Genomic DNA, 18,379 nt, shown 5'->3' on the forward strand with positions numbered 1-18,379 from the left:
TCATCCTCACCACCATCAACTCCCTAACTCACCTCATACAACTACACTTCCTGATTTCCTCTCCGCTATCCTCCTCCTCTCCTCTCCTCCTCTGCATACGCACGACCCTCTGCTTCCCTGCCTCTTCCTCCCTATCCTCTTGACCTTCTCCTCTACTTACCCTACAACCAGCTGAACCATCTACTTCCCACTACTCCCCCTCGGAATCTTCCTCTTCATCACACCTCTCCCAACATCCATCCTCACCTTACTACAACCCTCTCCTCTGCACCTCTCTCACCGTCCCTGCACCCCTTCACCCCGCACCAACTACACCCCATCCCATCTACCCTCCCTCCTCCACCCCCAATCCACACAGCCATCTCCTCACTTCCTCCTTACACCGACTCAGAAGCCGCCATGGCTAACCCCTCGTCCGACGAGTCTATGGAGATAGACGAGAACCTCCTACAGAGCATCGACGCCCGCCGGAAGGCCTGCAATGCAAAGGAGGCCCTGGCACGCTCTCGCCTTGCCTTCCAGGCAGCCAGCGGCAACCAACCCGCCGCAGCGCCGACCATCGACGCCGCGCAACCATCCACCCCTGCCACCGGCGAGTCCGCCTCCGCTGCACCGGCAGATCCTACCGGCGGCGATACCGACCCTGATAGCAATTTCTTGCAGTGGGGTGGCTCGCAGGCGGCCGCTAGCATTCTGATACCCGCAGAGAAGACCGAGATCGACGATAACGACCCGTCCCAGTGGCCGGATGAGATCCCCATGGACAAGGAAGATGATGAACAACGGTATGTATCTTGCCCCGCTGCGAACGAGCGCGACTGACGGTCCTAGGTTTGCCGATATCAAGTTCAATTTTGACTGCATCCTCCAGCCTACAATGGCGGATCAGATCCGCTTTGAGCGCGAAAAGCAGAAGGAAGAAGCCCGCAAGAAGAGGGTGGCGAGCCGCATGGCTCTTGAGGAGAAAGAGAAAGAGAAAGGGCAAGGGCAAGACGCTCTGTTCTGTGAGCCGAATCCGGCAGGTTCTGCGGCAGAAGGTCAAAACCCGCTGCAAGACGAGCCGCATAAACCCAGCGAACAACCAGAGAGCAAAAAGCCCGAGAAGCCAAAGGCTAAGTTACAGAACCGGATTACCGCCGCCGAGCGCCGCAGGAGCAAAAACCTTGGCTTGGATGTTGTCCTTGGAAAGGAGAAACAAAAAGGCAGAGGCAGAGGTAAGAAGCGGGAGACGAATGATGCCAAGGGAGGGCCCAGCAAGAAGCAGCAGAAGGAGGAAGCGGCAAATCCGAATTTGAAATTGAATGACATGGTCTTCTCCGATGTGGTCGAGGAAGCGCATGTCAGCTCTAACATGCAAGCCTGTCCCGGTTTTACGAAGATGGACAAGAATAAGGCACTTACAGAATTGATTGCCAGTATCCCCGCGGAGGACCAGAACGATGCAAAGTCAGACAAGAAGAAGATCTTGGAAGCAACCAGGAAGTTCACCAGGAGTGCTAGAAGTGACGGGAATGGGGGTTGGAAGATAAAAGGCTTGAAAACAAGCTTGTATCATTATCAGGTTCGTCACGCTTTACGCAATGGATTATTTGATACTGGCTAACCAGGGTACATATAGCTTCTTGGAGCGGCTTTCATGGTGAGAATCAAGCCATTTGGAGATGGAGGATCATACTAATAAAGACAGCGTGATCGAGAGAACACCAACCATGAGCCGCGTGGAGGTCTGTTGTGTGATATGATGGGCTTTGGGAAAACAATCCAAGCATTAGGTACGGCTTTGCCATTATACCTGCCTTCTTGATAATATGCAACTGACTTGTTGTAGCCAATATAGTCGACGGTCGTCAAACGGACGAAAATGACCCGGTCAAGACAACGCTGATAGTTGTACCTTCGCATCTCGTTACACACTGGTTGGTATACCTGGTACAAAGGGGAGTTTAGATTCAAGTTCTGACTCAAACAGGGTGACCCAAATAACAAAGCATTGCGACATGGGTGCTATAGGAAGAATTGCTCAATATCATGCAAAGTCGAGACTTATGTCGACTACAGCAGCTGAAACAGCCCAGATCCTTCAAGATATGGGGGTGATGTATGTCTTAAATTCTCCTGGAAGCGAGCAGGTATTAGTTACTAATTTTGATTTAGAATCACAACATATGAGGAAGTTCGAAGATCCTATCCGAGAATAAAAATCCCCAAAGCCACTACTGATCCAGAACAAATTGCCCAATTGTGGGATGAGCTTTTTGAAAACGAGCTTGGTCCACTTCATCGGATCAAGTTTCTGAGAATCATCCTCGACGGTGGGAGAAATCCCCCTTTACTACTGACGCTATGCTAATAGAATCGCAACAGAGGGGCACACTATCAGGAACCACACAGCTTCTGTGTCCATTGCTGTACGGGCTCTCACGGCGAAGTACAAATGGATCTTGTCTGGGACTCCTGTGTTGAAGTAAGTACTTGCTTCTTTCCATAAAGTCAGTACTAACCATCAAATAGTTACCCCGAGGAATTCTATGCGCAGTTCGATTTTTTGGACGTCCCCTATATTGGCACCTACGATAGATTTTCCAAGGAATACTGCGATGTTGGATCACTTCCCTGCTGCTAGATGGATAAGGCTAATGTCTTGTCAGGGCGAAGAGTCTCAGAAACGCTTGGTCAACTTACTACGATCTTTCATGTTTCGGCGAACCCATGCTAGTCGGCTCTTTTCCTTGCCCATTATCAGCCTGCCTGATATCAACGAACGCGTTGTTAAAGTGGAATTGTGCGCCGCAGAACGAAAGCTTTACGATGCTATCAAGGATGTGTTTATCGATAACATCAACGGTGCGGAGATGATTTACCACCCTGACACATCCAGTATTATATGACATGACTGACGCTGTAGCAGGAATGTGCACGGCCCAAGACGCAAAAGTGGCGCAGTATCGGTGCTTTTTAACAATGATCTTGTTCCTGCGCATGTTTTCCAGCCATACCCTAACAGCACAGACTATTGTCAAGAAGGTGCTGACACCGAATTTATTGAATCAGCTGAGTGGAATTGCCAGAGGGGAGACCGCCAGCGATTGGCCTTCTAAGAAAATTACACTGTGGCTGACCGCATTGAGCAAAAATGCCGTCCTTCCCGCGGGTCCTCCACAGCAGGAAGCACCCGAAGAGTCGTCCGACGAGCACCAAGGAAACAAAGACGAGTTAACCAGGAGTTTTCATGCATTCATGGCCGAGCTGCATGAGAGGGAACAGTGGGAAGAGCGACTGGAGAGGACTCAATGTGCCAATTGTACGTTGCTCCCTGAGAGCCCCGTGCTCACCGACTGCAAGCACATGTACTGTTCCGAGTGCTTTCACATGCTGGAGGAGAAGGAGGTTGATGGCGCAATGAAAAGGGTGTGTCAGAAAAAATGCAGGGACGTCATCGGTGCTACCGCACTGCTGGGCACCCTCGAGAACATGCCCTCGGAAGCTGTTATATCGATCAACGAGGACATCCTGAAGAGCCCAAAGAGATCGAAATCCAAGAAGATGAGGAAGGAGGCCAATAGTCCGGCCAATGCAGAGGGCGCAGAAAGTGACAAACACGAAGATGAAGACAACGAAAAAGATTGGGTCCAAGCTTGCGGTTGCAAGATGCCGAGTGCTAAATTAAGCAAAATCACCCAAATCGTTTCGGGGTGGATGCAGGAGGATTCCAAGGTCAAAGTGGTGATATTCACCCAGTTTTTGAGATTCATAGACATTCTGGCGGGTATCTGTCGGGAGAAGAAATGGCGGTTTGCCCGCGTAAGTTATCGATCACTTTGCGGACCACTTGCATGCGCGGGACTCTAGTTCTCTTACTGACTACCGACAGTTGACTGGTACCATGAGTGTTGCGGCTCGTGAGGAGAGCTTGACAGAATTCCGAGAGAATGAGAACGTCCAGGTGCTCATCGCCAGTCTGAAAGCTGGTGGAGTCGGGCTTGACATGTCGATGGCGAGCAAGTGCATCATTGTTGACCTGTGGTGGAACGAAGGCATTCAGCAACAGGTAGGGAGCTAACGGAACATGGTCGACTCTTTCTGAAGTCCACTACTGACCATCATCAGGCATTCTGCCGTCTCCTCCGAATCGGACAGAAGAACACGGTCGAAGTGGTCAAGCTGATTGCAGGGGAGACCATTGACGACTATATGCACCGACTTCAGACGGAAAAGACGCGGGGGATCAACAAGACCATGGGCGAAGATATTCTAGCGCGACGGGACGATATCTTCCGGCTCATCGAGATGTTTGCCGATGTGACGCACCTAGAATCGGGAGGGTTTACTATTCAAAGCCGGAAGCAGTGATGTTCCCTAGGGGGTTGGGCAATCGTGCAGATATTTTGGCGTTTCTTGAGATTTAAAGGCGTTTGGTTGTGATTACCGGCTTGGTTAAGGAATGATGTCTCCTGGAATTCGGAGGCCGATAGTACTGCATAAGGAATATGAAGCTTTTTATCCTTCTTGATGAAAATAAAATAAACTTATCAAAAAGACAAAAGTCTAGACGCGCGGGGTAGACGAGCTTAATCGGCTCTCCTCCAATCAGCAGCCGAATTCATGACTTCACGACTCCAGGTTGCAGACCATGATTGGCGAGCGGGTGCGCGGGAACCCCTGACAGGACCCACAAAACGCCAAAAATTATGCCAAAATTCCGTCCAACCGGCTGTCTTTTCCTGTTTCCTGTTTCCTTCTTTCTCTGCGTCCGTTATCGCTTCACCTCTTTATCTCTTCATCTCTCTTCATCCTCTCCTCCCTCCATTTCACTCCTCTCATCAACAGCATCAACACCCCACTCTGCGATGTCGCGCCACATCCTCATCGTGGGTGCGGGCATCGCCGGCCTCGCCAGTGCCATCGCCCTCTCCAAAGATCTAGAATCCGCCGGTTCGGACGTCCAGATCGCCGTGTATGAAGGCGCTTCCGAAGAGACCACATCCGGGGGAGCCATCAGTCTGACGCCCGCGGCGCAACAAGGTCTCGACGCCTTGGGGGTGCTTGCTGCCCTCAACGCGATGGGATCCCACGCCGGGATTGAAGTAGACGCCATCGACCTCGTCGCCCTTCGGTCGGGCCAGTCCCTCGGTCCTCTGCGCTTCACCGATGAAAAGGGCCAGGGCTACGGCGGATACAAAGGCCGACGGGTGTTGCGCCGTGCCCTGTCACAGGCTATGCTGACCGTCGCACGCACCCGGCCCAACATCGCCGTCCACTACAACAAGAAGCTCGTCAGCGGCACCACCACCGCCAGCGGCCCCGTCACCCTTCACTTTGAAGACGGCGCCATCGCGACTGGCGATCTGGTTCTCGGCTGCGACGGCGTGCATTCGGCCACCCGCACGCGCATCGTCGACCCTGGCAATACCTCCCGCTACACCGGCATCTCCTTCATCCAGAGCGTGATCGACGCCCGCCAGCTCAAGGCCGACCTGCCCTTTGCCCAGACCGCCGTGCACCTCGCCCGCAACAGCACCTTCCTCACCAGCTTCTGCGACCACGACCATGAGTCCATTTTTGTGGCCGCCATCACCCGCGTCAATGAGCACCTCGTCGAGCGTCACCAGGCGGCGGGCGCCGCCGCATCCGCGGACTCCATGTCCATGTCGATTCGATATCTGGTGCGCACGCACTTTGGCCAGACGCCTCTCACCTACGTGCATGAAATCATCGACAAGATCGAAGACTGGGGGCTGTATCCGGTCTATCAGGTGCGCCAGTCGGGGGCCTGGCATACCGATCGGATTCTCCTGCTCGGGGACGCAGCGCACGCGGTACGTTTCCTCCCTAATCACCTTAAACCATCAAGGAAAACGCAGACTAACGACCGAGCAGATGCCTCCGCGCGACGAGTCCGCCGCGTACGCCATCGAAGACGCGCTGCTCTTCTCGCAGCTGCTCGCCCACCACGTATCCAATGAGCCCCTCACCGCCGTCTTCGACGAATACGAGCGTCTCCGCCGGCCAACCATCGACCAGGCCTTTGACGCGTCCAGCCGGCTCTGGCGGAGCGACTTTGACCTCGGTCTGTACCCGGGCCAGATCCGCGACCTTCTGGCGCCGGTGGCTCCGCCGTCCGCTGTGCCGCTGGGAGGGAATGCCGCGGGTTCGGTGTCGCCCAAGCGGGCTGGTCTGCCGGCGCCGACGCACCAGAGTTTCTCGGATCTGTCGGTGTACTCGCTGACGCGGGAGCTGGATCCGGGGATGCTGGATAAGGAACGTCAGTAGCCTGTCCGGTTTTGAAGGGTGTTTGGGCTTGTGGGTTTAGCATGGCGCTAGGAAGATACCACGGGAATGTTAGGATAATGGGTAGTTCAGAATGATGATACGGCCTAGTTACGCTCCCAGACTTTTTCCAGTAACATACCTATGTAGGTCGGCTATGTGAGTAGTAACGGCATGGCGCAAGGGACCTTACATGTCTAGTGGGTTTGGTTCACGTCCGTTCGCACATAAACTATATATATTATTCGGCTGCAAGTACCGTGTCGTACGTGGGGGAATGGAGACACGCACGGCTATGATCGAGAGCCGATCGATCGATCTTTCCATCGGACGCATAGAACCGTAGAACGACAGCGGAGTATTCTGCTTTCCAGGGTAGTGATGTAGAAGGATGGATGCAAAGGTGATAGATCACATTCAGCACGGGGTTTTTCGGTGTTGGGGTGTTCTGTGAGGTCAGCCTCCTAACTATTGATAGGAGTCTACAACATGGGTCTACAGATGCATAGATTGGTGTCCTACTGTAAGGACATGAACTTGCGTGATATAGTTAGAGATGTATGTATAGTATGATTGTGGTGCAGCTGAAGGGTGGAACTGTACAAAGGTACATAGGAGGAATGCCTGCCCCTTTACTCTGTACTGCATACGATACGCGGCATGCGGAAGGAGTCCCGCGGGGGCCGGTGGGCGGTGGCTAGCCTATGAAACAGCGCCGAAGGACGCCCGAGGATGCCCGAAGGAAGCGCCCAGAAATGAAGCTCCACCCGCGGGTGGTGCCCGACTCCACCAATAATAGATCGTAGGGATGTATTCTGTACTTGTATGTTACTCTGCTCATTACCTAGGTAGTCAAAACCCAAACATAGATTGATATATACGGCCTAGATCAACACTCTCGGATAGGCGAGGCGGAACGAATGAGGGAAAACAAACACCATCCAACGCCACGCTCGCGATAAACAAAATGCCACGCAGTCATAAGGAACGGTGGGAAGTCAGATGCGGAGGACAGTAGGAAAGAAATGAATGGAGTGGTCTGGTATCGTCGCTAAGAAAACCACACATGACGTCTTGCTGCAAGACAAAATAGAAATCACATCACAAAGAAAAGAGGTCGTCAGCCGTAGGCTCGTCGCCGGTTGGCCCGGAAGACCGTCAAATCCAGAGATTCGACCGACCCGTCGTCTTCTTCGTCCACCTCGATTGCGTCGGATTGCTCCGCGGTAGAGGGCTGGGCATTGTCCGGCGCCGGTTTCTTGGTCGGTTCGGGTTGGGGTTCCGCCTCGTCGGCCTGGGGTTCCTCCTTGCGCTCCGCCTTGAGCCGGTCGACTTCCTTCTGAGCCAGGTCCAGCAAGGCCTTGAATTTTTGGTCGACGCCGTTCAACTCGGTGGCACAGTCGCCGACTCGGAGGAAATGGTGCGCGGCCGTCTCGCACAGACTGTGCGCCAACTCGAGGTGCTTATCGGCCACGTCAAAGGGCGAATCTTTGGGAGGAGCGGGCGCCGCCGGCGGGGGCCCCCGCTGGCGGGAGCTACGAATATTGGACAGCAGCAGGTCGGGGGAGGGCGAAGCGTTGTCGGACTCCAGGGAGGTGGACGAGCAGTTGGGCATGCGCGCGGTGCGGCTGTACATCCCGGTGCGGAAGCCCACCAACGGCAGCTGGGCCATCTTGCCGCGGCGGAGGTGGTTTCGGGCGATCCCAATGTGACGGACCATCTCTTCCAGGGTCTTCTGGGTGTGGCCGTCGTAGTGGATGATGACGTTGTGCCGGGTACTGACGAGAGAGTGCCGGTCGGCGGACTCGACAGAGGGCGCCTGGTCAGGGCCTCGCTTTCGGGGGTTGGATTTCGGCTGCGCCTCGGTCGGGGGGAGATTCAGGTCGTCGGTGTGGATGGAGCATACGGAGCTGTTCTTCCGCCGGCGCGGGCGCAGGGCCATATGGGAGTGCTTGCGGAACTCTTCGACATACTCGGCATGTCGGGCGGTGGTGTAGGCGCTCAATTCGGACAGCCGGGCGATCCACTGGGGGATGTTGTCGGAGAGATGGGTAAAGGCACCCAGGGCGTCCATCTGCTGGGCGGGCATGTTGGTGGATGTCGAGATTGACCGATGGATCCGACACAGGGGGAGGTTAGATGTCCATGGAGAGGAAGCGTAGAAGGGAGGGAGAGAGAGCGAGAGAGAGGAAGATAGAAAGAGGGAATGAAAGAGAGAAAGGAGCGGGAGGAGGGCATGAGAGAGAGAGAGTGAGAGAGAGTAGTGAGAGAGAGTAGTGAGAGAGAGAGAAAGTGGGGGATTCCCTTTAACGTCCCCGAAAGGGAAGCCCGATGGGGGCATAATTTACTCGTATAGGACCCGTATTCGGGGACTGCACAAAAGTACTTTACTCCAGCCGGCTTTAGTGCCGGCACTACTGCATCTGGCTTCAATCGGGGAATCACAACACTCACTTCTCACACGCTCTCTCTCTCATACACACACTCACTCTCATAACACATTCCCTTCTCGTTCTCTTCCATCACCACTATCTACACAGTATCCTTGTTTCAGAACATGAACTTGCGGGGACACCGCGGAGTTACCAAACGTACTCTCATTACGGAGTATTATTATCTGCCCAAGGGACTCCCCCCCTGAACAAACTCCCGCCATGAAACCAAACCACCCATGCAGCTCAACGGCCCCTTAGCCCAAGACAGTCATGACACGTAACGGCTGGCTGGTCTGGGCGAATCCCCATCTCGATGCGCGTCAAGGACCTGCTGTCTAGTCCCGCTGGACGGCACGGAGATTGTTCTGGTGGTGTAACCCTGTTCGACTGGCTCAGGGCCTGAAGACGGACGGAGTATTATTGTCTCCTTCAACTCGTTATATGACATGGTTGATGAAAGTCCTCGGAGTACTCCGGTTTTGAATGACCACTGAAATAAGGAGTCTCGATCATCATCCTCCTATTACTACTCCTATTACTCCTTTTCCCCCCAACTAGTGAACTACTCCGTAGTTACTCCTCTCAGGTAACTATCCGCTGTGATCACCGTTCGATCGACACGGATGGCACCATCCCCCGCTGTCAGACACGAGACTAACTGCTAGTGAGTCAACTGCGGCCGTCCCCATGGAGACTGTCCGAGCCAATCTCTCTCGCGGAAGATCAAGGTCAACCGGTTTGCACGTTGCGGCTTGCATGTTTCTGCATGTCTCCTGCAGCCAACTCGCTGACCGCTGAGTGAGGTGATCGTGGTGGAGAGATAAGTCGTGACAACAAAGCCAACTATATCAGCCTTGCTATAGGGTTTTGACAGGCATTGATGCTATTCCGAGAACCCGCCTTATCCAGATACAGTAACCTAAACGACGCTATCGGCTATAATATCGATCTTAAGGATTTGCACGTTCTGGCCGGGGACAGATCCTTTACTCCGAACTCCTACTACTGTGAAAGACTGTAGTAAGCCTACTGGATGAGATATCTAGCATAGAACGACTGTCAATCTCGAAGACCATCTTGGTCTATGCGGCGTATTTTGTTGAAGATTGTTTGAGCCGAACATAGTCTCATGCGAAGGCCTCGCCCACAACCAGCGCTCAAGAAGCGACTTTCATTTAGATTCTCAAAAGAAATCACCTGATCCTGTTGATCATACCACATCCTCTCTCAATGTAAGATACCTGCGACGAGATTGAGTGCTGCATTGTCTTGTTTCATGAACAATGCGATAATATACATATGTAAGTCATAGCGAAGATTCTGTAGAATCCGCTGAGAATCCTCTTTAGAGCCTTGGATTGCCAACAGTCTATATGCAGATGCCTACACAGCGATAGCCATGGCCCCTCCGACTGGGCGGATATAACCTTCCTAAACAGTCTTACAGTGTCCTCCTCACTGGTCATCACTGGGCACTAGTACCTGCTCATCATCTGCTCCATACAGACCCTCTAGCCTCACTAAGTTCGATGAGAGGAGCACTTCCCAATTGCAGCCCTGTCCTCAATGCACTACAGCTTCCCGGCGCGTGCCCGACATCACGTATGCGATCGAATGTTATTCTCCCGGTGCACCGCAAATCCCCGACCGCGCACATCCACGCACCACCCAGGGCAGAAAACCGGTCTCCCTGACGCAACCTTCACGACCATCGAGAACCTGGTGGGTCAAGGACATCAGTCGCCACCGCTACGCGACAACCAAGCTAGTTAGACTAATTAGTCAACGGCTTTGGACGGATGCAACCACACACTGCGGGTTGATCGGCGCCCACGACGGCACGGAGCGCACGGTCGTGGCGTTCGACCCCGGGCTCATGCTGGTGACAAGGTACGACGCCGACGCGGTGCTCCGTTTGTCTGGTTGAATTTGCATGTTCTTCCTCACGCTATCCCGCTGATGCGATTCCTGTTGCGGAGACAATGTTCGCCACTGAGGAGTCGGGACACGCTTGCCTGCTTGGTGGTTAGTCCGAATGGCGAACAGTGATGTTTACTCAAGGCACGAAGGCAGATCAGGTCGAGTATGGAGAGGTACGATGAGCAGAAGCAGGAGAATCTCTGGGAGTGTACCGGACTGCTCGGATGGCCGATGACGTCCAGCTAGATCTAGCCGAGACCTGCCTTTGGCCCCATCTATAATAGGAGCAATTGCCTTGATCTGAACGCGCTAGATCGGCCCTAACCCTATCGATTTATCGACTGATCGACTTGCTCGAGCGTGGGTTCGCATACCGACGGTCCAGGCCCAAGACATTCTCAAGCCCGTCACGCTTTAAGACTGCAGGCCCCCTTTCCCTGGCGGATTTTCATGGCAACCTTCTCAAAATGTTCCTGCGCATGGTCCTCCTCGCAGTCCTGCCCCTGCTAGGCTTCTATCTGTACGAAAAAGCCCGTCACAGCCGCTTTCAGCAGTTCGCCGCCTGGCCGCAGCTGAAGCCGTCGCTGGTCTGGGGTCACCTAAAGGCCTTTAATAAGTTTATTGCCACCGCGGATCCCAGCAGACACATTGGTGAGTCGTTCAGTCCATTGAGCGGCGTATAGCTGAGATTGATATCTTCCAGACATCGTGCTGCAAGAAATCAGACGCCACTTGGGAAATCCGCCGCTGTTCCTGCTGGACCTGCGCCCTATCCAGCGCCCCCTGGTGATCGTCTGCAGCCATGAAGTCGCCGAGCAGGTCTCCAAGAGCACGAAAGAACTGCCCTACAGTGTGCCCAAGTCGCCTACCATCAAGGCATTAGAGCCACTGCTTGGTCCAAACTCCATTCTGTCAGCCCATGTACGTTCTGTCGTGTCGGCGCTGTTCGCGTCTACTAACCGCCGCTGCAGGGTGAGCAATGGAGGAGCCTGCGCAAGCGATTCAACCCCGGGTTTGCGCCGCAGCACCTGATGAGTCTCATGCCTTGCATCCTAGACAAAGCCTGGCGGTTCCTGGAGAACCTCGACCGGCACGCCCTCGATCGCAACGAGTTCTCCCTGGACGAGCCCTGCGTGAACCTCACCTTCGACATCATCGGTGCCCCCTCCCCCCTCTTCACCCAATCGACAGCCCCAATCTAACAGTAACAGGCGCCGTCACCATGGACGAAGACTTCTGTGCCCAACTCGGCCAAGACAAGCAGACCGAGCTGGTCCGCCGCTTTCGCGAGCTCACGCTCAACTTCCGCACCGTCACCAGCAACCAGTGGTTCACCCTCAACCCGCGCACCATCATCCACCGCTGGTGGCTCTCGCGCCGCATCGACACCATCCTTTCCGACCACATCCGGGCCAAATTCGCCGAGCTCAAGGCGCAGTCCGCCGCCGGCGCCAAATCCCGCAGCGTGCTCTCGCTCAGCCTGCAAAACCTCGACCGCCTCGACAACCGCATCGTCGCGCAGACCCGCGACCAGCTGAAAAGCTTCCTCTTCGCCGGCCACGACACCACGAGCATTCTGCTGCAGTGGGCGTTCTACGAGCTGAGTCGCACGCCGCGCGCGCTGGCCGCCACCCGCGCCGAGCTGGATGACATCTTCGGCGCGGACAGCTCGCCCGCCGTCGTGCGCGACATGCTGCTGTCCAGCCAGCGCGAGGGCCTCGTCCGTCGCATGAGCTACACCTCCGCGGTGATCAAGGAGACCTTGCGGCTGTACCCGCCGTCGGGGTCGGCGCGCCACCTGCCCTACGGGTCTGGCTTCACCGTCGCACTGCCGGGCGGCGGCTCGCTGTGTCTGGACGGGACGGTCATTTATAACTGTTCCACGGTGATTCAGCGCGACGAGGGAGTCTATGGCCCCACGGCGGCGGAGTTTCGTCCGGAGCGCTGGCTCGGCGATACGGATACCAGCATGCAGACCAATGTCGATGCGAAGGAGGATGCGGGACGCATCCCGGCCAGCGCGTGGAGACCGTTTGAGCGCGGCCCGCGGAATTGCATCGGACAGGAGCTGGCCAACCTCGAAGCACGCGTCATCCTCGCTTGTACCGTGCGGCGATATGATTTTGAAAAGGTTGGCCTGGGCGCGATTACCCACGATAGTACGGGACTGCCCGTCGTGGCTTCCAACGGACAGTACGAAGTCGAGAACGAGGTGTTCAATGTAAGCATCCCCCGGCAGCTGCTGTGATATACTAACATGGCTAGACTATGCAAGTGACCGCAAAACCGGTCGATGGAATGAAAGTAAAAGTGCGACTGGTACCAGGGGCTGCACCACTACTCGCATAGATGTATAATACAGATAGAGACAAGAATATACTATCAGCAAACCACAGAAGAATTAATGCTGTCTATGCATAAATCACAACGAACGCCCCAAATCAAAATGCCTCTAGTGGTACGTACGGCGAACTACTTCTTCCTCGTCCACGCCTCCACCCACGCATCCAAGATCCCCTTCGCATCATGGATCGCATCAATCGTCGCCTGCAGCGAAGTCCGACAAGCCGCCAGCTTCTCCTCCAGCTCGCGACTCAGCACCCCGTGCATGGCAAGCACCGACGCCCCCTCCACACTGTCCATCATAGCAGCCACACCCGCATCGTCACCGTCACCCTGCACCTGGTCCTGGTCCTGGGCCTTCCGGCCCCGCTTCGCCGGCGGCGCCTCTCTCTCGGCACCATCCACACCCTCCTCAAAGGTAACAACCTTGCGCTTGCGCGGCCGGCCGCGCGGGCGCTTACCCTCCTGCTCGGGGGCCGCAGCCGGGGCCGGGGCAGCGGGCTTCTCCTCGTTCGCGGGCTCTCTCGGCCCGCGCACACGCAGGACGCGCTTAGCGGATAGGCCAGCGGTACCATCATCGTCTCTGCCCTGGGTCACGTCGGGGTTGGCAGGCTCATCGGCGCGCTTGCGCTTCTTCAGGGCGGGGGCGGGGGCTGCAGCATTGTCAGTCGGCGCATCTTTGCGGGGGCAAGGGGACGAGGGATTGGGAGAGGGTACGTACCAGCAGCAATGGGGTAACCGTTATCGTCGAGCACGCGGCGGTGCAGGCAGCGGATTTTGGAGCGCTTGCAGTCCGCGCAGGCTGGGGTCATGCGGACCTTTCCTTGCTGTTTGGGCGCGGGGCGCCGCGGCCTGGGCGGATGGCGCTGCAGGAGGGGAGTTGGGTACCTGCGAGATCGGGGGGATGTACGGCGAACGGCCGCGAGATGTATGGGGATGCTGCTGCGGGCCAGGGACGGGAGAGGATGGCGATTCCGGGGCATACACCGGCGACTCTGGGACCTGGGTCTCGCGGATGCGTGGAGAGCGCGTAGGCGATGAAAACCCGCGGTTCAGGGCGGGCAGGTCGTCGGCCGGGGCTGTCGGGATGGTGGACACCTGCTCCTGCAGGCAGCTGTTAGCGAAGTCATACAGGAGGCGAGCAGCATGCTCGACGGAACCGACCTGGGAGTCTTGCACGGTGTCCGCGGCGTGCGACAGGGACGCACGCACGGAGCGCATATACTCCTGCTCCTTCTGCGTCCACTCCTCTTCGATCAGACGGGCCTCTTCCTCCTCCCATTCGGCCTCGGACTTCACCTTGCGGGGCATATCGTGGTGCTCGTGGGCAGCTGGGGGCGCCGGGTCAGCGCAAACGCTCTCGGCCACTTCAGAGACGGTAGACTCAACTGGAGTCGCATCGGCCTGGGAGCAGGGGATACACAAGTCTGGGGGGCAGGATTCTTCGCGCGGGCCGCCGCACTTCTTGCAGACGGGGATCTGTGGGCTGGATTCCATGTTGATGTTGGCCACAAAGGATCTCCTGAAGAGCAGACGGAGGGTGTTCATAACAATGCCACTGCGCTTTGTTTGCTGACAGGCCTGGTGGATTGGGTGTAGAGATGATATGAGAGTATGAGTGTTTGTTGGGTGTTTGCTGTTGGCGTCGATGGTGAAGTTGAGCAGAGCGAGGTTTATATAGATCTGATGAAACGGGTGTTTCCATCCAGGCTTGTCTGCCTGAAGACGTTTCACACTTGTGATGGGATGTTTTGTCTGAGTGAATAGTTCATTGTTGTCTATTGTGCTTGGACAAAGATGAACACCAGTATAGAGAAAGTTGTATACTTCGTCAATGAACGAATGATCTATATTTATCCCATCTACGCCAACTCCCGTCTATTCACCCCTTTCTTTCTTTCATCAGGAAGCCTCCATTAATCCTATTGTCTCCATCCGCCATCTCTATCACTCAAAGTGACAAAAAGAAGCAAAAAACACAAACAATGAGGTCCTGCCCGGATTCGAACCGGGGCTACCGGAATCAGAATCCGGGGTCCTAACCGCTAGACTACAGAACCGAAGCAGTTGTGCGCTTCGAAAATCATGACTACAGAAACATCAGCCTTTATAGACCAGAGGAACACACTACGGCCACAGCTCAACCTCCTCCCATCGACCCTCCTGCAAAGTCCACTGCACCCGCCGCACGTTCTGCAAGTCCGACAAATCCAGTCGCTCAACCTCCTCCGGCCGCACAACGACTACGCGAAAGTTCCCCCGCGCTACCGGATCATGCAGATCATCCACCGTCTGCCCCAGTCCCAGCCCGGGTCCGGCGGGCGTATCTCGCGGACGGCCAGGCGGGGGGTTGCGAAAAGATCCTACACCCATCAGTAACACACCCCTAGACAGTTTGCAGACAACTCAGGGAATAGACAAACCCCTCATAGCCGGCGAATGATTCGCAAAGTAGCTCGTAACCTGGCGCTCCCACGTCCACCCATCGTCCTCGCCCTGCGTCGTCCTCCGCATCCCCTTTTGTACTTCTTCTCGCGCCGCCTCCTCGTGCGGTCCTCCCCGCGGATCCCCAAGCACATACGCCGTCCCGCGAATCCGCCACTGGTTCATCACGTCCTTCAGCCAGAAGACCGCCTCGACGACGTGGCCCGTCGCATCGAGCTGCGCGGCTTTATCCATGCGCACGTCGGTGGTGAGCGAGAGCATGTCGCTCTCGTAGGCGGGCGGGTTGGGCCCGCCGCATTGGGCGGCCAGGGCGTCGAGCGCACTCGGGTGCAGCGATGGGGAGGGCCAGAAGCCGCGGAATTCGCAGGTGCGGGCGCGCGGGACGGGGCGGTTGGCGGCGTCGTGGTCGATGGTTGTCAGGGTGAGGGTCGTGGTGCTGTTTTGGGAGAGGTGGGAGTCGAGGAGCGGGCGCCAGGGGGCTGGGGGAGACATTTTGCGTGGGTTGTGGAGGTGGGAGAGGAGGGAGGCGATTCGTTTGGAAGCCACTGTGATGCGGAGAGTAGTTGGGAGGATTGTAGATGATGTAGGTGTAGGTGAAGGGAAATGAGGATGGGAGTTGGAGTCGATGACGTTATGCACGTGCATAAGTTATCTTATCTGATGCTTCCATCACCACGCGAGATCACCATCTACTTCTACAGTAATTGAATGGTACACGAGGATCATGGATCAGACTAAAGGCATTCCGCATGGAGGAGAGGAGAATATCAGTGCGGATTGCTTATTGCAGTACTAACCGGGTTTGCGTCTGTCACGACACGCCCATCCGTACTGGTAAAAGCGGCCTGTCGAGCTTGGAGCGGAATTCGCTCGAATGGTCCTCCCACACGGCGCGGTCCTGATCGCTCAGCCAGTCCTTCTGCTGCGAGAGCCAGTCCGGCTGGTACGTCCCTGTCTCGGAGACCAGGTCGACCTTGAAGCCGGCTTGACGGAACACCTCGAAGGGGTCCAGGCTTCGGTGATAGAGACCTGGGTGCGGTTGTTAACATGGAGACCTGAGATGATCGGGACAGGCGCAAAGGACTCACCGGCCTCTTTGCCCTCCGGATAGAGGGGGGCGTGAGCGAGGTGATGGCGATAAGTGCGCGACGAGTCGGTGCCATTGTGGATAGAATGAGTTGTAGTCGATTCGAGTTAGGTTGCAGTGAGAGGGCAACAATATGGAGTATATGTATCCTTTCAGTAGAGTCAAGCATAGTATGAGGACTCAAGTCTGTCAGAACCAGGTCCGTCGGAAAATCCTGGCCTATAGGTCTACTCTACCCTACAGACGTCCTCCGACGGAGTGCCCGAGAGCTCTGTTGGACTTGCGACCCATGGTTAATACACTGCCTCCCTCATCAGGTCGACATATCTAGATAACTGGCTAGCAAGCCTGAACGATTATAACCCAGGCAATGAGCATAATATCGTGCTCAGACCATACTTTATATTCGTATTTTCAGAATAGAATGCTCGATTCCCGTAAAGACAACCGCAACACCAAAACCCCAAACCAGCTTTTCTCGGTATTCTGAACACAATCCCAGCCGACCCAGAGCCAGCAACGATAAAGAACCCCAGTAAAAACACCCGAAACGGTCCATCTCACGTCTCCATCTCATCCGCATCCTCACCAAGCGCTCCACCGGGTATCCGCCCCTCATTCAGCTCCTTCTCTAATCTCGTAATCTCCTGCAGACTACGCGCCTCGCGAATCATCTTCTCCACGCGCTTGCGCTCCTTCTCCGTCAGCTTGACGCGCACCGCCTTGTCGGCCGGCGCGCGGTCAGCGCCGCCAGCCGGGACGTCAAACGTGCGCGACTTGATGCCGATGATCTTGGAGGCGAGGGCGGACGGCGCCTCCGCCGTGCCGAACAGTTCGCGGGCCTTTTCGCGCTCGGCATCCTTGACCTTCTGGTAGTCCAGGAAGCGGACCGTCGGGAGGCGCCAGATCACCCAGTACCGGTAGTGCTATGCGTCTCTAGTCAGCGTGGCCCTCCCCTCAAAGGATACGCTCCCATACCTCCTTCCTCGTGATCGGGTTCTCCATCAAAACCAGATGGGTCAATTTCGTCAAACTGCGCAGCGGATCCAAATCCGCCAGCTCGGTCATGTTGTTCGCCGTCAGCACCAGGGTCGTCAGATTCGGCACCGACGACGCCAGCGTGGGTTGGATGTGCTTGACCCGGTTGCGGGCGAGGAGGAGGGTGTGGAGGCGCGGGAAGAAGGGGAAGTTGCCCAGGGAGGAGATGTCGTTATCCGTGAAGTCGATGGCATCTTGGTCCTGATGGTTGTGAGTGCGAGGCTCGTCGAAACCTCTTGTCATAAGCCTACCTTTGCAATACCCAGGTTCTCAATAGCCGGAATCTTGTGCCCTATACGACTCAAACACAACCGATATCAATCAAGCTCTTCCAGTGTAGTATCTGCCCTTTTCAGGTCAGGTGTAAACGCACCTCGTAGATCTAGTTCGCGATCCTTCAGCGGATTGATGTAGGATAGGGAATTTTGGATAAGCTCGACGGTCAATCGCATGGCGGCGGTCAGGATCTATAGGGTATCATGCAAACAAACGAGACAAATCGGAGGAGAAACAGACACGACGGAGGATTGAGCTGGTTGAAGCTGCATCCAGCAATCGCAGGGATTTTGCCCGGGCGGTGAGCTGATGAGTCAGCGCACACGTGACCAGCGTCTACGAAGTATAGACTGAATTTGCGATGATTATGATGAACGAGAGAATACTACTTAGTCTATGGTACATCCAGTGTCATTAAAAGTATAGTCGGTAAACACATCTACAAGAACAACCACAAGAACGAACAGAACAATGTATGTACCGGCTCCCACAGTATCACTCAGCCAGCACCAAGACATGGCGCCAGATGACTGACAGAGAACTTGACCAACCAAAACTCCTAGATGAT

At 55.6% G+C, this 18,379-nt stretch overlaps 7 protein-coding genes and 1 non-coding gene across 8 annotated transcripts; 3 read left to right on the forward strand and 5 right to left on the reverse strand.

Annotated features, from left to right (window-relative positions):
* Positions 1-399: 399 nt before the first annotated feature.
* On the forward strand, positions 400-4,060 carry ATEG_07651 (putative SNF2 family helicase; the record flags this gene model as incomplete). The annotated part of the gene is made up of 12 exons (XM_001216272.1): positions 400-785; positions 832-1,561; positions 1,619-1,639; positions 1,688-1,772; positions 1,838-1,916; positions 1,970-2,098; positions 2,155-2,312; positions 2,365-2,464; positions 2,512-2,599; positions 2,649-2,822; positions 3,052-3,801; positions 3,872-4,060. The coding sequence occupies 12 exons, from the start codon at positions 400-402 to the stop codon at positions 4,058-4,060; spliced, it is 2,889 nt and encodes a 962-aa protein (XP_001216272.1).
* Positions 4,061-4,847: 787 nt separating this feature from the next.
* On the forward strand, positions 4,848-6,270 carry ATEG_07652 (FAD-dependent oxidoreductase; the record flags this gene model as incomplete). The annotated part of the gene is made up of 2 exons (XM_001216273.1): positions 4,848-5,816; positions 5,878-6,270. The coding sequence occupies 2 exons, from the start codon at positions 4,848-4,850 to the stop codon at positions 6,268-6,270; spliced, it is 1,362 nt and encodes a 453-aa protein (XP_001216273.1).
* Positions 6,271-7,387: 1,117 nt separating this feature from the next.
* Positions 7,388-8,356, reverse strand: ATEG_07653 (uncharacterized protein; the record flags this gene model as incomplete). The annotated part of the gene is made up of 1 exon (XM_001216274.1): positions 7,388-8,356. The coding sequence occupies one exon, from the start codon at positions 8,354-8,356 to the stop codon at positions 7,388-7,390; it is 969 nt and encodes a 322-aa protein (XP_001216274.1).
* A 2,733-nt stretch (positions 8,357-11,089) lies between these two features.
* On the forward strand, positions 11,090-12,971 carry ATEG_07654 (cytochrome P450; the record flags this gene model as incomplete). The annotated part of the gene is made up of 5 exons (XM_001216275.1): positions 11,090-11,273; positions 11,326-11,543; positions 11,594-11,780; positions 11,834-12,843; positions 12,888-12,971. 5 exons carry the CDS (start codon positions 11,090-11,092, stop codon positions 12,969-12,971), a joined length of 1,683 nt encoding a protein of 560 aa, XP_001216275.1.
* A 735-nt stretch (positions 12,972-13,706) lies between these two features.
* Positions 13,707-14,462, reverse strand: ATEG_07655 (uncharacterized protein; the record flags this gene model as incomplete). The annotated part of the gene is made up of 1 exon (XM_001216276.1): positions 13,707-14,462. The coding sequence occupies one exon, from the start codon at positions 14,460-14,462 to the stop codon at positions 13,707-13,709; it is 756 nt and encodes a 251-aa protein (XP_001216276.1).
* Positions 14,463-14,953: 491 nt separating this feature from the next.
* Positions 14,954-15,025, reverse strand: ATEG_10503. The gene has a single exon. It is a non-coding gene; the product is annotated as a tRNA-Gln (tRNA).
* A 67-nt stretch (positions 15,026-15,092) lies between these two features.
* ATEG_07656 (uncharacterized protein) lies at positions 15,093-15,902 on the reverse strand (the record flags this gene model as incomplete). Its single annotated transcript, XM_001216277.1, has 2 exons — positions 15,093-15,328; positions 15,389-15,902. 2 exons carry the CDS (start codon positions 15,900-15,902, stop codon positions 15,093-15,095), a joined length of 750 nt encoding a protein of 249 aa, XP_001216277.1.
* A 1,155-nt stretch (positions 15,903-17,057) lies between these two features.
* On the reverse strand, positions 17,058-17,778 carry lea1 (U2 snRNP complex subunit LEA1; the record flags this gene model as incomplete). Its single annotated transcript, XM_001216278.1, has 2 exons — positions 17,058-17,423; positions 17,476-17,778. 2 exons carry the CDS (start codon positions 17,776-17,778, stop codon positions 17,058-17,060), a joined length of 669 nt encoding a protein of 222 aa, XP_001216278.1.
* Positions 17,779-18,379: the final 601 nt, after the last annotated feature.

The sequence above is a fragment of the Aspergillus terreus genome, genomic scaffold (genome assembly GCF_000149615.1).
Source record: "Aspergillus terreus NIH2624 scaffold_11 genomic scaffold, whole genome shotgun sequence".
Classification (NCBI taxonomy): domain Eukaryota; kingdom Fungi; phylum Ascomycota; class Eurotiomycetes; order Eurotiales; family Aspergillaceae; genus Aspergillus; species Aspergillus terreus.